This window comes from Rhipicephalus sanguineus, chromosome 1 (assembly GCF_013339695.2).
Source record: "Rhipicephalus sanguineus isolate Rsan-2018 chromosome 1, BIME_Rsan_1.4, whole genome shotgun sequence".
NCBI classification, from domain to species: Eukaryota; Metazoa; Arthropoda; class Arachnida; order Ixodida; family Ixodidae; genus Rhipicephalus; species Rhipicephalus sanguineus.
Window position 1 is genome coordinate 172,581,646 of NC_051176.1, and position 14,760 is coordinate 172,596,405.

General features: G+C 45.6%; 1 protein-coding gene across 1 annotated transcript in view; it reads right to left on the reverse strand.

The window, feature by feature from the left end:
* The window catches only part of LOC119402380 (synaptotagmin-15), a 171,530-nt gene that overhangs the window by 17,927 nt on the left and 138,843 nt on the right, over positions 1 to 14,760 (reverse strand). The window contains exon 4 of the mRNA XM_037669528.2: positions 7,237 to 7,383. Within this exon, the coding sequence (XP_037525456.1) occupies positions 7,237 to 7,383 (147 nt within the window). The remainder of the gene's footprint in view (positions 1 to 7,236; positions 7,384 to 14,760) is intronic.

Below are 14,760 nucleotides of genomic sequence, written 5' to 3' on the forward strand. Positions count from 1 at the left end.
AAGCTCAGTGATCGTCGTTTTCAAACGCAACACTCGTCCCCACTGCCTGAACTTACTGTGCTGGCACGAGTCGATGAAGGCACGCTAGCCGCCTTTTCAGTGCCGTACTGGACGTCAATACGGCAGTACCAAGGTGCTTATGCTGCTCTAAAAGCGAAAGCCACGCGAACTCTCCTACCCTGGAGACGTGCGCGCCGCACTTAAGCAAAGTGCCCGGAAAAACTGCGCCTTCGCATTCGAAGCTCCGCGTCAAGCCTCCAAAGCAAGTTTGCATCGCGATGAGTGCTCGAGATTCAAGTGTTTCAGGTTGCACATCACGGAAGAAAACTCCGGCACTACAGTTCGTCGAAACCGACATGAAGACATGGCAGCAACAACGTTGCACTGTGGCATTCGGGTTATATTCTCACTTTGAGGGTGCGGAAGGAAATTATTTAGGTCAAATTGTACGCTATGGCGGTATAGGCAGACGTGATTGACAAGTTGGATCCAAGGCTTGCAAGTGCCTTCTTTTTGTTTGTTTGTATAATAATAATATCTGGGGTTTAACGTTCCAAAACCACGATATGATTATGAGGGACGCCGTAGTGTAGGGTCCGGCAATTTCGACCACCTGAGATTCTTTAACGTGCACCTAAATCCTAAGTACACGGACCTCAAACATTTTCGCCTCCATCGTAAATGCAGCCGCCGCGGCCGGGATTCCATCCCGCGACCTTCGAATCAGCAGTCGAGCGCCATAACCACTATAGATCACCTTAGCGGGGCTGTTCGTTTGTATCAGCATGTATCAAGCATTTGGAGGTTGCGGCAGGAAGTCCCTCCATCTTCCCTCATAGCAAGTTCGCTTGAAGCGTCGGGGCAATCTGATTCACGTTCGTGGTATTATGGTCAGGTTGGCATTTCAGCTTATTTTTGCGCTGCTTATTTCTTTCCTGTGCGCACCAGTTGTGGAGTTCCCTATTCGCTGACGTTACGCCTAGAACCATAACGAAGGAACATGCGAGACTTCAGGTGCGCGTTTAGCCAAGCGCGACGTCTTAACGCCAGAGCCAAAGCCAAACAATCTGCAGAGTAGAAGAATGACAACGAAGGTCATACAGAAAAAACGCGTGTGCGATTTCATTCTGCGTGGCGAAGTAGCGATAACTTTGAGACTGAATTAGCGAGCTCGGCGTATCTCTATGCGCTGCTGTAAAAAACGCGTATAGTACGTGCGCAAGCAGGGTGCACGGTTTTTGTGGTAACTTTTCGGTACACAGAACGCGCTAAAAATGCACATTCTGAACACGATTTACAAAACAGCGTTAGAGCGTCATTTTGTCCATTGAATACGGTTTGAAAAATACACTAGCGTAGTCCCGCATCAAACTATGATGTTATGTAATCCCATAATCGCAAATTATTGTTATTATTATAATTTTAGGCTATTAGTTTGGGCTTCAAAACGTAAGATTTTGTCACTTATTTTGTGACTAAAGAGATACCTATGCATGTATTTTCTAACTGCGTTGTCATAAAATCATGTTTTTTTTTAGGAAAAAGTATTTTCGGCCCACTGCAAATTAAATATTTTTACCTTATTCGTACGGAAGTAAGCGCTTGCCGTCGGCACAAGGTTAATGCAAAACAGACGTGGTGAAAGATTATAGAACAATAATAATATGGGGGGAGTATATACACGTGAGAGTAAGCATCCAGATAACGAGAGGAAGACATTTATGGGCTAACAGCAGCATCAGTGTAACGTCACGACATCGAAAACTACATCCGCAGCTGTTTCGCGCGCGGATATTACATATATTAAAATCATTTTCCCCATGATTGAATAAACAGCGAAAAAAAAAAGAAAAACAGCCTCATCTGTATATTGTTGTCGCGGATCCTCTGACTCCCGAGTAGCTTTCGCAGTTGCGGGAAAATGCCGCTGAACAACAACAACAAAAAAAAAACTGCAACTAAGCATGCAGCTATGTTGGTCAGCGTGCCGCTTCACTTTGCCACTTCCAAGGTTAGACGTCGTGTGGCGAACTGCTAAAACTTTGACAGATGACACTTCACATTTTGAATACTCCCCCCCCCCCCCCCCCAGAAAAAAAGCACTGAAGCAAGTTTCCGATTTTTTAAATAACCTTCTTTTCTACATTCCGCAGCAAAACTTTGCGGTGGGCTACAAAGCGTGCCCATGCAAATCTTGCTCCAACTTTGGCTTGCTTCATACTTTGTCCACGAATATCCATGCACTGACACAAATATATTTTTGTGCAACCTTCACTTTGCCATGTATGACTAGCCATGCATACTCAAAATAAGCCGACACGGTCACATGCCCACTCCTTATGCCTCTCATCATGCTGTTGGCAAGCTCGAAATATGATAATTTTGTGAAAAGATAAGCAGTTATCGGAAATAACTGCGGCAACACCAAAAACGAGACTCCCTGGAAGTGCGAACAGTCGTAATTAACAAGCACGATGCATTCAAGATGACTACAGTGATCCGCCTGACTACCACAGTCACGAGGTGACAAATGCATCATTCGCTCTGCACTCCCACGTAATCGAAGTCTACCGGTCCTATTTCTCGGAATAATTGATTTAATTGCAGCACATTTTCTGTATAAGAGAGTCTGTGACTGTATAGTAGGGTCGTGATAATTAAAAAGGACTTCAAGCCCCTTTTGCTCAACGTGCCAGCATTTCTAAACATTCTCTTCCCCCGTCGAACGAAGCTAGAACTCTTCAAAAGTCATCATAGCGAAACATCGCTCTACGACCGTTTGAAACTAAGATGGACATTGTGTCTGGAACCTGCAGTGAGTGACGCAGATTATCATCGATTACGAGTATGTTGGAAACGTCCTCATGGCTTCTTTCTATAAGGTGTCATTTCAGGTCTCGTTAACATTCCTCACGGCATTACTGCGAGCCGTGTGCTCCTTGAAGCTTGAAAAAGATGGTGCGGATGCCTAGCAAGCTTGCCTTTTGTTCTGTGCCTCGGGCATACCAGCGCCGGCGCAATTAAAGCTAATATTCCCGCTGCGCAACCTTTTCCCATTTGCTGCCGTAGCGCGACAGTGTGTGCAAAGACAGCAATACGCCACCTCTCTCCAGGCAAAAAGAAAGAAAGAAAGAAAGAAAGAAAGAAAGAAAGAAAGAAAGAAAGAAAGAAAGAAAGAAAGAAAGAAAGAAAGAAAGAAAGAAAGAAAGAAAGAAAGAAAGAAAGAAAGAAAGAAAGAAAGAAAGAAAGAAAGAAAATGTCATACAGTGGTTTTCCGAGGGTACGTATGTTGGTGTTCCATGGTTACTTGCGAAGGCCCACTTGCCTCATTCCGATGGAAGCGGTATAGTATGCAAAACGCTCTTATACTGGGGGGCGCGCTAAAGAATACCAGGAGGTCGAAAATATTTTGAAGAAGCCCTCCCTCTCCCTTACCCCTCTCGCCTACAGCGTTTCTCGTAACATTGTGTTGTTTCAGAACTAAGACATTAAAATGACTAAAATCCTCATGTTGTAGGTGCATTAGTTATAACACGTATACCGCCATTACGTGACCGATATATTAGTCTTATATCCATACAGCAACGGCTTTCCTCATCGAACTTGTCTTTCATTCAAAATGCATTGCAGAGTGGCGTTAAAATTGTAACTGAGCAAAATTTTGTAGGCTTTTAGCGTAACAAAGGCAAGCTGGACCCTTCAGAGTCATTTTGCTGAACTTGGCCAAAGCATGTTTCTATGCAAAAGGAGACAAACAGAACGGACAGAATATTACGAGCAGCCCCTCTGACACGGCGTACGGGCAGCTGTTGCCAGGCTTTTACCTTTCTGTTGCGTTTATTGTCGGAGCTTAACTTTTGTTGTTCGTGCTAATAAACCACCCAACCCATAAGCAGATCTTATTACCTCAAAATGCTGATGTGTTCACCGTCCTTGCGCCGCGAATACTATAGCCATATTTTACTATTCCACTCTCTCCCCCGATATTTATCACTCTTCCTTTGCTTTAAAACACATGGTTCGTCGGGTAGGGTAAGTACTACCTAATAATAAGGCCACGGTACTTTATTTACGCACTGGCTAAAACAATTACTTCGATGAGGTCCTAGGAGCTAAGCCCGTCCCTTGCACAGCTAAGCTGAAACGAACTGAACGCTAAGCGCACTGAGCCCCCCAGGAACCACACAAGAGAGAGATGACGGGTGGGATGTGACACCACAACAGAGCAAAGATCAAATGACGGTGTTGTCGAAGGAAAGAAAACCTCATTCGTGTTCCAATACTTACATGCGCTCCGACTGACCAATGAAGACTCACTGACACATTCCCGTGTGCATAGTTCTCTAATTGTCTGTCGTCGCGAGCTCGGCACGTCGATACGACCCGGCTAAGGTTCCCCGTGAGAACAACCTTATCATGTCAATTAGAAACTAATTTATTTATGATTACTGATCGTTAGTGAGTACTGAATTCCGCAGCTACGTCCGGTTCGACAAGTCGTCTTACGTCCTGTCTGACCACTTGCTAATCAAGTTTGGCCCCACAACTCAAGAAAATGGAAGAATACTATTGAACGAACAACATCATTGCGCGTGTAGCTAGCGTTGGAGCAACTCGCGCTTGCAGCGATAGGAAGCAGGGCTGTTAGCAAAATTCCCTTACGCATGGGCGTTTTTTCAATGGCGCCCACTCATGCACACGTCATTCATCATAGCTCCCGCCGTGACCATGAGACCACCGAATATATGTTATTATAAAAAAAATGCTTCGTGAATATGAGGACACAGTAACTATAAGTGTTATTGCATCCAGCCTACCGTTTCAAACACTTTAGCAGGATGGACTAAATACAAAACCTAAATATAGGGTCTGCAGCTCTCTCACGCACCTTTCTGAGAACTCTTCGCCGAAGAATACAGCCTGGAATCGTATGCATGAATTGGAACGAATTAACAATGGTGGTTTGTGTAGTTGCAAGTGCGACGAGTAATGCCAACCTGTCACATGGGTAGTGAGTGACTGCAAGCTTTGCATCGATAGATATATGATACCGCTATAGATATACAGGATAGAACAGCAGTTCATAAGGACATAGAAAATATTGGAAACAGCCGTCTTATGCATTCACAGTGTTGGCCTGAAATAGCCGGATAGGCTGACATCTTTAAAAATGTTTAGCACGCTAAGACGGGGACAGAAGAAGGAGATGTAAACGGGACAAGGGCTAAAATCAAACCACATTTATTCAGGAAGGTACATGTATATACTAATCCAGTAGCTTTGATATCACGTCAGGTGACCTTCAGGAGACTCGTAGCAGGCGTTGCCGATTGCTTGGAGCGTCTGGGTCGGTCACAGCGGGACAGACCCCGCGTTTGGCCTTTGACGCAGAATATCACATTACCCTGGTGTGTCACTGAGCATCGCAGTTCATAATGCAAACACATTTTGGTACCCATTTTCGTTTGTTTGCACCCCGAACGAGTAGCAGCGCGCATAAAAATGCACAACCACTGTGATCGATTGCTGTAACCATTAATATGTGAAGAACACAGTGGTGTGGTGGATTAGAGCCCGTATTTGACCTCTCCCAATCGAATGCGCCAGTATCAGCCCAAACTGCGTTGTGTGCGCGTTCGCTTGCGAGAGTGTCTAGCCAGAAAGGAAAAAGAAATAGAACTGCCGTCCAACTGACTTTGATATAAATTAAAAATTGTTATATACCTAAGAGAGAAAAAGAGAAAAAGCAAGGAGACTAACCAGATACGAGTTTCCGATTTTTGATCTACCCAGAAGAACAACAGCCACACTCGGATGGGTGACAGTATTCTCTTTCACGAAACCTGCGTTAGATTGTGTATTCCGCTTAGTTGAGTTGCCTAACTTCGTTTTTAGCACATAGGGTAATCCCACAACACGCAAAGCTAAGCGAGACAACCTTTATATTTTATCAGAAGCCATGAGATACGTTTACAGAGACCTCTTGGTTCCCGTAGCATAACACGGCAGCGGAACCATCTTTTGTAAGGATCTATATTGGTCCAGTAGATATTGCGTTACGCGGATTAGCACGATATCACGAGTTCTATTCCAGGAAAGGACCGGCGACTTTCGGTGTAGGGACTGAATGTAAAAACCCTCCCGTACCCACATTCGAGTGCGCATCGTCTAAATTAGCCTGGAGCTCCCCTTTTGATTACGACGTGTCTTATAGTTCCTGCAGTGCGCGTTGCTTTGTGGAGTCAAATCTAGCAGAGAGTAACATTTCCCTTGAGCATTTTTTACATGAAGTTCGGGAAAATAGGAGGTTTTCACGCAAACAGAACGAGAAAAGCAGCGAAAGCGGTTCCACCAGCCTTGTAGTGCGTAAGTACATGCACTTGCTTGTGCTTGTGTCCATGCAGCAACGAACACATGCAAATTATGTGCACTGACGGGATGACGTCAGATGAGACGAAAATGTTGTGCGATTCCAATCGCCTATGTGGAGTTATCGGTGGTGAAGGAAAGGTGAGCTTTGCGTTCTGCGCTCACTCGTATTGCATGGAGTGCTGCTGACTCCAAATCTCGAAATCATCCGAAACGTTTTCGTCAAGCAGCTGTCCTTCCTATGACCAATGAAATAAATATATTACAGTATAAAATACGGCCCACATAATGGGGTGACTAACTGGTGGAGCTATTCATGAGCGTCATTCTTACATGAAACTGGCTATACGAGAAGGTGAGGCTAAATTTAGGTGGAAACAGTACTCCCTGAGCCACACAGAGAGAACGAGGCGTCACAGTTTGTGCACCTGATCCAGGCTGTGCGAGGTGCAGGCTATGTCAGTGCCGTGCACTGGTACGCCGTCGTTCTTATCAGCATGCACTGCACTTAACGTATGGGCGTAGTATTCTGGAAAGAGGCAAACTTGTCGCATAATGACGCTTCATTTTCGAGCAACGCTATAAGCATGCATAACTGTACCACCACGATCTGGTGGCGCGGTTAAAAAATAAACAAGCATGCCCATTTTTTAACAAAAGGTGTGACTTCCACGTGCCATGCGATAGCCGCAGCCAGCATCATGCAGCATACATGCAACGCGCCGTGCCGGAGCGTTTGTTTATACACGCGTAGTTGGATATGGCAATCTAGAAAAAAAAAAAAGTGCAAAGGGGAAATTGTGCATGAAATTGTTTGGAGTGCGTGACGTGGCTCGAGAATTGAGCTGTGTGTGCACGCATACCCACCGCAGGCACTGTTTTTGCGCTTCGCCGAGTTTCTCCAAGCCGGGTGCACAGATGTGCATGAAAAGGCGGCCGCGGGAGCGTGGGGAGCGGCAAAAGCTGTGTTGAACCCAAAACTGATAGGAGCGTGTTTGGTCAGGGTTACTAGAACTGTGCAAACAGAGAAAAAGCAAAATAACAAGGACACGTTAGAGATTTTCGGGACTCATTCAGATTAGAAAACGAGGAAGGGCAAGAAAGCACAGGAAGTAAGCACAGTGCGTTTACTTTTTGTCAAAGAGTTTAAGCTGAAATGTCCAGCAAGTAAAACAATGGAGGCAGTTGCTCGCACAGGGCACCAGAGATGGCAGAAAATTAAAACGTGCGGCGTCACAAGCAAGTTGTTCCTAACACGGCGTGTTTACATATATATGCGTATTTGCGTAAGTTGTCGTGTTTATGGTACACTTGGTAACCTGAAAGAAACGTTGCCCTTGTTACACGTCATGTTAAATAAGTCAGGAAAAAAAAAGTATGTCTGCTTATGTTTTCCGTATACACTCGACAGATGCATGTGCTTTTTTGCTTACATGTGACCTGGTGAACTAGCGCAAAACGAATAATTTATCTTTTGAATAGTTGCCATCGTATCTTTTTAACGCTGGAATGTATGCACAGCGAGGCGAGTGAGATTTTTAGAAAGAATTAGATAAAAATAAGAAGTACTTCATTTTCTCGTGGTGAGAAATATAACAATTTCATAAGCAGCCTACACTGGGCCGAGTTACTCATTCTGAATACAAAATCTGTCCTCGATACACTTAAAGGGGCCCTGCAACACCTTTCTTAGTTATATTGGAATAGTCTCATTATTGATGTGTGACTCTTCACGAGTCATATGCCGCAAAAATTTTTCGAATCCGTCAAGTCTAAGTGGTGTTACCAAATTATAGAGATCACGTTCCGCAGCTTTCTCCCTCAACTCAACGCCGCGAGCGCGCGTGAAAGCTAGGCAGCGAGTCGACGGAGGGAGCGCAGAGGAGCGAGGCTCCGCCCAAGAGCGCCGGCGGAGTTTTTTTCTTCATTTTTTTCTCTCTGACGTCTGGGCGCAACCACGTGGTCTGTGCCGCCACTTCCGGTCGGCTTGCGTCGTTCTCGTCGAGCGGAGTCGATCGCACTGTGTATCGCGCGTGCTTGAAAACTGCGCGTCGGTTTGGTAATGTTGGGTGTGCACCTCGAACGCCGTAGTGTTTTCATCGCTCTGCCAACCATGGAAGCAAACCTGCGCGCTTGTTTGGAACGAATGACAGCTGAGATCGGTTTCGGCCCATACTCCGATACACCGCCTCGTAAGACGGCACCCGAAGCGCCGCCATTACCGGACGCCAGCATTGTTATCGGAGACACGCTGCGCCCTTGCCTCGGTCGGTCGTGAGAACGTGCCGACGATGCAGTTCTCAGCTGACGAGGCAAGACTCGAACGGCTGCCACTCTCAACAGCAACCGGCGATGGTCAAAAGCACAGAAATATTCACGTTTTCGGCACTGCGCATGGCGAAGAAAACGGAACCACGCAACTACGAGCAGACGAGCTGTCGGTGAGACCGGAAGTGCTAATATTAATATTTGTTCGGTGTTTTTAACGCAATAACATAATATAAACATACATATTATCTACTTATTGAACTCAAAATTAACAACGAAAGTAATAATGAGGGTGTTATCGTGATTATAACATCAGCCAATGGTGGAACTGCCGACAATCGCGTCATATTTTGCGGACTAATACATGATTTGTCGAGAGAAGAGCGAGCGATTTTCAGCTGACTTTGAGAATTTATTGTAAATTCCAGGCCGTGCGCATCGCTATAATATTTGGCTCGCGTGTTCTCGGGAGCCTCGACTACCGATCGGCAGCGCTTTTTGAGCATGCTCGAAAAGTGTTGCAGGGCCCCTTTAACTGTCTTGTCGCGAGGATTCCGTGAGCAGTGCAGCGGTGGCTGGCTGGCGTGGAACTCTAGTCAGAGTTCAGGACATATAAATATAAATGTTAACCTGGTAGGAAAAAAAAGACCGAAAGAAATCAAGAAAAGTACTTCACCGGTGCTCCGTTTTCCTGCGCAAAATTTTCAGGCGAGTCTCTGAAGACGCTTCGCATAACGAACTATAGCTTCTCTTCGAGACGCAGGCAAGCTGCGAGTATCGAATATATCGCAAAGTCACGTAAAACTAAGTCGCAACAAACGCTGTTTGCCGCATCCAGACTGTTAAAAGCATCTGAATCCTCACACTTGCAATATATTTTAAAAGCATTACAGCACGTACCGCTTCGCTTGACTTTTTCGGTTTAGCCATACCCAGTGGCTCCGCAACAGTGCAAACACCAAGCACGTGCGGTTAAAATCAGGTCACGCGGGCACCCAATCAGAGCGAAAGCGGTAAATATTAACCAAAAGGAGACAAAGAAGAGAACGAGAACATTACGTTTAGAGAGAGGACGTCTTTATTGCTAATATTTCTGCGGAACTTTACAAACTAGTGATGTCAAAAAGGTATGTGCGCGAGCTAGTTGGTACGAACTTGACATTGCCAAAGAGCGCTACGGGAACACACACAAGTGAGGATGCAAGGAAAATCACTGACTGCCAACTCAAGGTTTACGTGGTGTGAACAACACAATAAACATTCAGTTGGCAGTCAGCGATCATCCCTGTGTCCTCTCTTGTGTGTGTTCTGTAGCGCTGTTCAGCAACGACATACGAGTGATGACCACTGGGTGCGCTGTTCCATACCTATATCATCAGTTATATGCGGTGTCACTGGTGCTGTTATGTATCCATCAATGGCTTTTCTTTTTTAGCTAGGAACAGAATCCATGAGTCAAGGAAATGGGCCGATCGCGTTCGTTCATTCGTTCATTACACTTTTGTTCAAGCCCGGAACAATGCTATGTAAAAGATATCCGAGACCCACTCCACCATCGTGCACTTCTAAATTGAGCATTGTAACCACGACTCCTGTGCGCTATAGCTGCCTCATTTAGACGCGGACAGATGTCTGCATTTCAAACCATGCTGTATACGACACTGTTGTGTTTGTGAAGGCCAAAAAGTAGAATAAAAATGTCGCAGAAGTAGAGGCACGTTTAGTAAAGGCCACATCAAAGAAAATGCTCGCTAACGTGATTATTTTGCACCTTTTAATCATCCATCACCTTCTATTCCGTTTAACCTCTTGCACAGCGCAGGGCACCTAGCCGGTACTTACACTGGTTAACCTCCCTGCCTTCCTCTTATCCCTCCTTCTGACATGCATGTCTTCCTTGCAAATGGATGGCAGTTCGACCAGCGTGTGTACTATATCTTTTCCTGCACGCAAGCTGCATGTTTTGTCAGGCACTTTACAAAGGACCTCTTAGCACTTTATAGCAGTTTCCGTGAGTTTTCAGCTGCCACTAAGTTCATTGAAAGATTTTGCAAAAGTACTGGAGACACTCACACGCGCGCGCGCGCAGGCGCGTGTACGTACGTATGTATGTATGTATGTATGTATGTATGCATGTATGCATGCATGTATGTATGTATGTATGTATGCATGTATGCATGTATGCATGTATGCATGTATGCATGTATGCATGTATGCATGTATGCATGTATGCATGTATGCATGTATGCATGCATGCATGCATGCATGCATGCATGCATGTATGCATGTATGCATGTATGCATGTATGCATGTATGTATGTATGTATGTATGCATGCATGCATGCATGCATGCATGCATGCATGCATGTATGCATGTATGCATGTATGCATGTATGCATGTATGCATGTATGCATGTATGCATGTGTGCATGCATGTATGTATGTATGTATGTATGTATGTATGTATGTATGTATGTATGTATGTATGTATGTATGTATGTATGTATGTATGTATGTATGTATGTATGTATGTATGTATGTATGTATGTATGTATGTATGTATGTATGTATGTATGTATGTATGTATGTATGTATGTATGTATGTATGTATGTACGTACGTACGTACGTACGTACGTACGTACGTACGTACGTATGCATGCATGTATGTATGTATGTATGTATGTATGTATGTATGTATGTATGTATGTATGTATGTATGTATGTATGTATGTATGTATGTATGTATGTATGTATGTATGTATGTATGTATGTATGTATGTATGTATGTATGTATGTATGTATGCGCGTGAGTGCAGGTTGAAGGTACATACGTCCGTGTTTTCTGTGAAATAACGCGGTTGTGAGTGGCGCTCCGTCCGTCGTCTCGTGGTGTCGGTGTGAGTGTCGCCCAACAAGAAGCCTTCTTAAACTAGCGATGTAGCTGCTAAATGCAATTTCAAGCACAAAATTTAAGCTGCTTGCGTAAGACGACGAAACGTCGCAGCAATATCGTGTGCATTTGGAGGAACAATTAATTAATCTTCAGAAATTTCACAAATGTATGCGCTTTGGAGGTGCCGCAAAAAAAAATCGTATGTTGATAAATTCGATTGTCTTCACGTTAACCGGTCAAAAATAAGCGGGGAAATGTCTGCCTGAACTAAAACTAAGACTGGATTGCAGTACCAAAGACGTCACAGGTGTCTGGAGGTGTTGCGTCAAGTTAGCGATACGTTTAATCATGCTAGAAAAGTACTGTGATAGGTGGAAACGTAGATGGGCATGTCGCCAAACAAACGTGGCATCAAGGCATCCGAAGCCTCTTCAAATGCCGATGTTTCTGTACGACTGGCAGCCTGCTTTACAGAGATGTTTATCAGCAGTGATACATGCGCACGGTAAAGTTAGAGGACTGCGCATTCTATACGCAGCTGTGTAAAAATCAACGCTTTCTGAGCCTCCGTGACTGCAAAACAAGCGATAGGTTTTTTAACGCATGGGGTGAGTGAAGCATTCCATCTCGTGAAGAGTGCTGGAATGCAATCCAAAAGGAACGCACCATGGAGGGAGGTTATAGAGCCCTTTCAAACCTAGCAGCTTATAGATTTATGAGCAGCCAACTGCATGCCTGCAATAGACTTCGTTCTTCAAAGGAGCACGGACGTACGTTACCGCATATGCAGCTGGGGCCAACGTTACTAGAACAAACTCAGTTTCCAAGCTCCGTATCTCCGCCAGCGGAGGAGGGTGGTCCGAACGGCGGTCGCGAGAACTAGCGGCGCTGCAGTTCCGTCTTGCGCTACTATCGGCGCGTCGTCTGCTGGCACGGCATAAGGCTGCGGTCCGCCGCGCAGCAACTTTCTTATTGTACTAGTTAGGTGGATACTTAGGTGGATATGCATAAGGTCGTCTGTATGCATTGGCCCGCGTGCGTTGTTCAAGGCTAAGAATCGATGTTCGGTCTATATTGCCTCGCCCACTTGTTTTATTTTGATGTATTCGGGTTTGACCAGCAAGGACTGTTATCAACGCTCGACGCTGTCCGCGAAGCAGTGTTCGAGAAGCTTCGCGATTGTACTAGATCGTTTTGGTAAGATTGCGCGCTGTACGCGAATGTTCCAGCTTTGTCGAGAGATAACGCCGCCACCAGCGATATCACTGGAAAGTTCGATAGCGCCTGTATAAAAGCCGACGCGCTTGACCGCTGGTCAGTTGATCCACGCTCTGTTCGCCGCTCTGAGTATATTGCTGTAGTTTGACTTTCGGTTTCCCGGCCACAAGTTCGGCCAAATAAAGAGTTTCATCTCGGACCTGCTGACTGCTGCCTTCGTCGACGTCACGGCCCTGTGACAATATTTGAGCTGTCTACATTGCGCTTAACTTCCAAGCATAGGAGTTTCTAAGCGAATGAGGGTTTTCCGAGTAATTTTTATAACTACCACCACAATTTTAGCCGCTGCCGCCTTATCTAGACCAAGAACAACCGAACACGTTTGTGAAAGCCTTTATAGTGTACAAAGAAGCGTACTTACTCGAGATACAAAAACGTTCTAGAAAAACAGTACTCATGTTTCTACAATTTATTGAAAAAAACTTTCTGGAAAAACATCACCAATGCTTTGCAATGTTTACAAGACACGTTTTCGCGACGGTTCAAGGGATACTGACCCAAAATCGGAAAATTTTACGAGAACTCGGTAAATGAAATCTCAGTGTGCCATTACATCGAATAGATGTCGTCTCTGAGCAATTTTTTCAGCGGATAGTTTTATTTTTGGTGTCTCGTCTTTCTACGTCGCATCCTTCTACGGTGCCTTAAACAATTCGAACAGATTGGCCGTGATGTGAGCACCGAGCAGTTATTCGCGCTTACCCTGTCGCTAGAAGAGTCGTCAGTATTGACTCCTTCGCACAACTCCAGTTTTTCAACTTCACCGAGCAGATGTTCCATGCGCGCAGCACTTCTTACACTGTACGACAGCCGTTTGCGTTTCGTGCTGTAGCCGTTTACTACGCAGTTAAACTGCTCGTCAACTACAATTACCTTTTGCTCAAGTAAGTCTCAGTTCCCGAAGCAAAGTGTGGGATTGGGCTAGTTGGTATTCCATTATTAAACTGCTCAGCGCAAAAAATTTGACACGGTACACATAGAAAAGACGAGGACCAGCGCTGGTCCTCGTCTTTTCTATGTGTACCGTGTCAAATTTTTGCGCTGAGCAGCCCGTTCCCGAGCCGGCGAGTGTAAAATATTCCGCACATCTTGTTCAATACCTCGTCGTAAAATCTCTCGAAAAACCACTGCTTTGAAGGCATAGCGACAGCTGACAACTGGTCGAATGTTAGTGTGATGCAACTCTGAGTCTCGGTAGCGTATATAGGTAATCGCGTGCCTTTCGTTTTGCTGTTCTATTTCTGGCGTCTCCTCCAAAGTGGGCACTGGGCTTTCGCGAGACGCCGTGCGTTTTGGGGGGGAGGGGGGGATTTGCGCCTAAACCCCGAACATTATGGCTTTGAAATGTGGGGTGGAAATACTGGGAACAAGCGCGGCACGGCACCTGGCGCGAGTTCCCACTTTCTACTTGGGATCAAAACTTCTTGTCCCGCAACGACATGACGATAGTGCTTTACAATATCGTCACTCTGAAAATGAACGTCACAGACCTTGCATTTCGCAGTAAGCTTTCTATCTTTGCGATGCAAAGCTTGAATGGCGTATGGGGTCTTTTGCAGGTCCGAAGAAGTATCGTGAAGCGGAGTCGTCGTTGCGGTAGCCGCTCTTGCAGCCCGGCGCAAAGCAAGTCGGCATACCGCACTGTGAATCTGTTCGCCCTCGTTACGCTTCGTACATCATGCACGTGTCTTCGTACAAGACGCTAAGTCTGGTCAAGAACAGTCGCAAAAATGACGAGCTAACAAAGCGCAGACGACGCTGTAACCCACGTGCACTCGTACATCAGCGGCGCCGATCACAACAGCGCCAGCCGCGGGAGCTAGACGTGACTGCAGCGCCACTAGTTCTCACGACCGCCACGCGGACCGCCTCTCCGGCGGAGCTTTTAAACTGAGTTTGTTCTAGTAACGTTGGCTGGGGCCGGTCTTGCGAAAACCCGGCGAGTACCGTA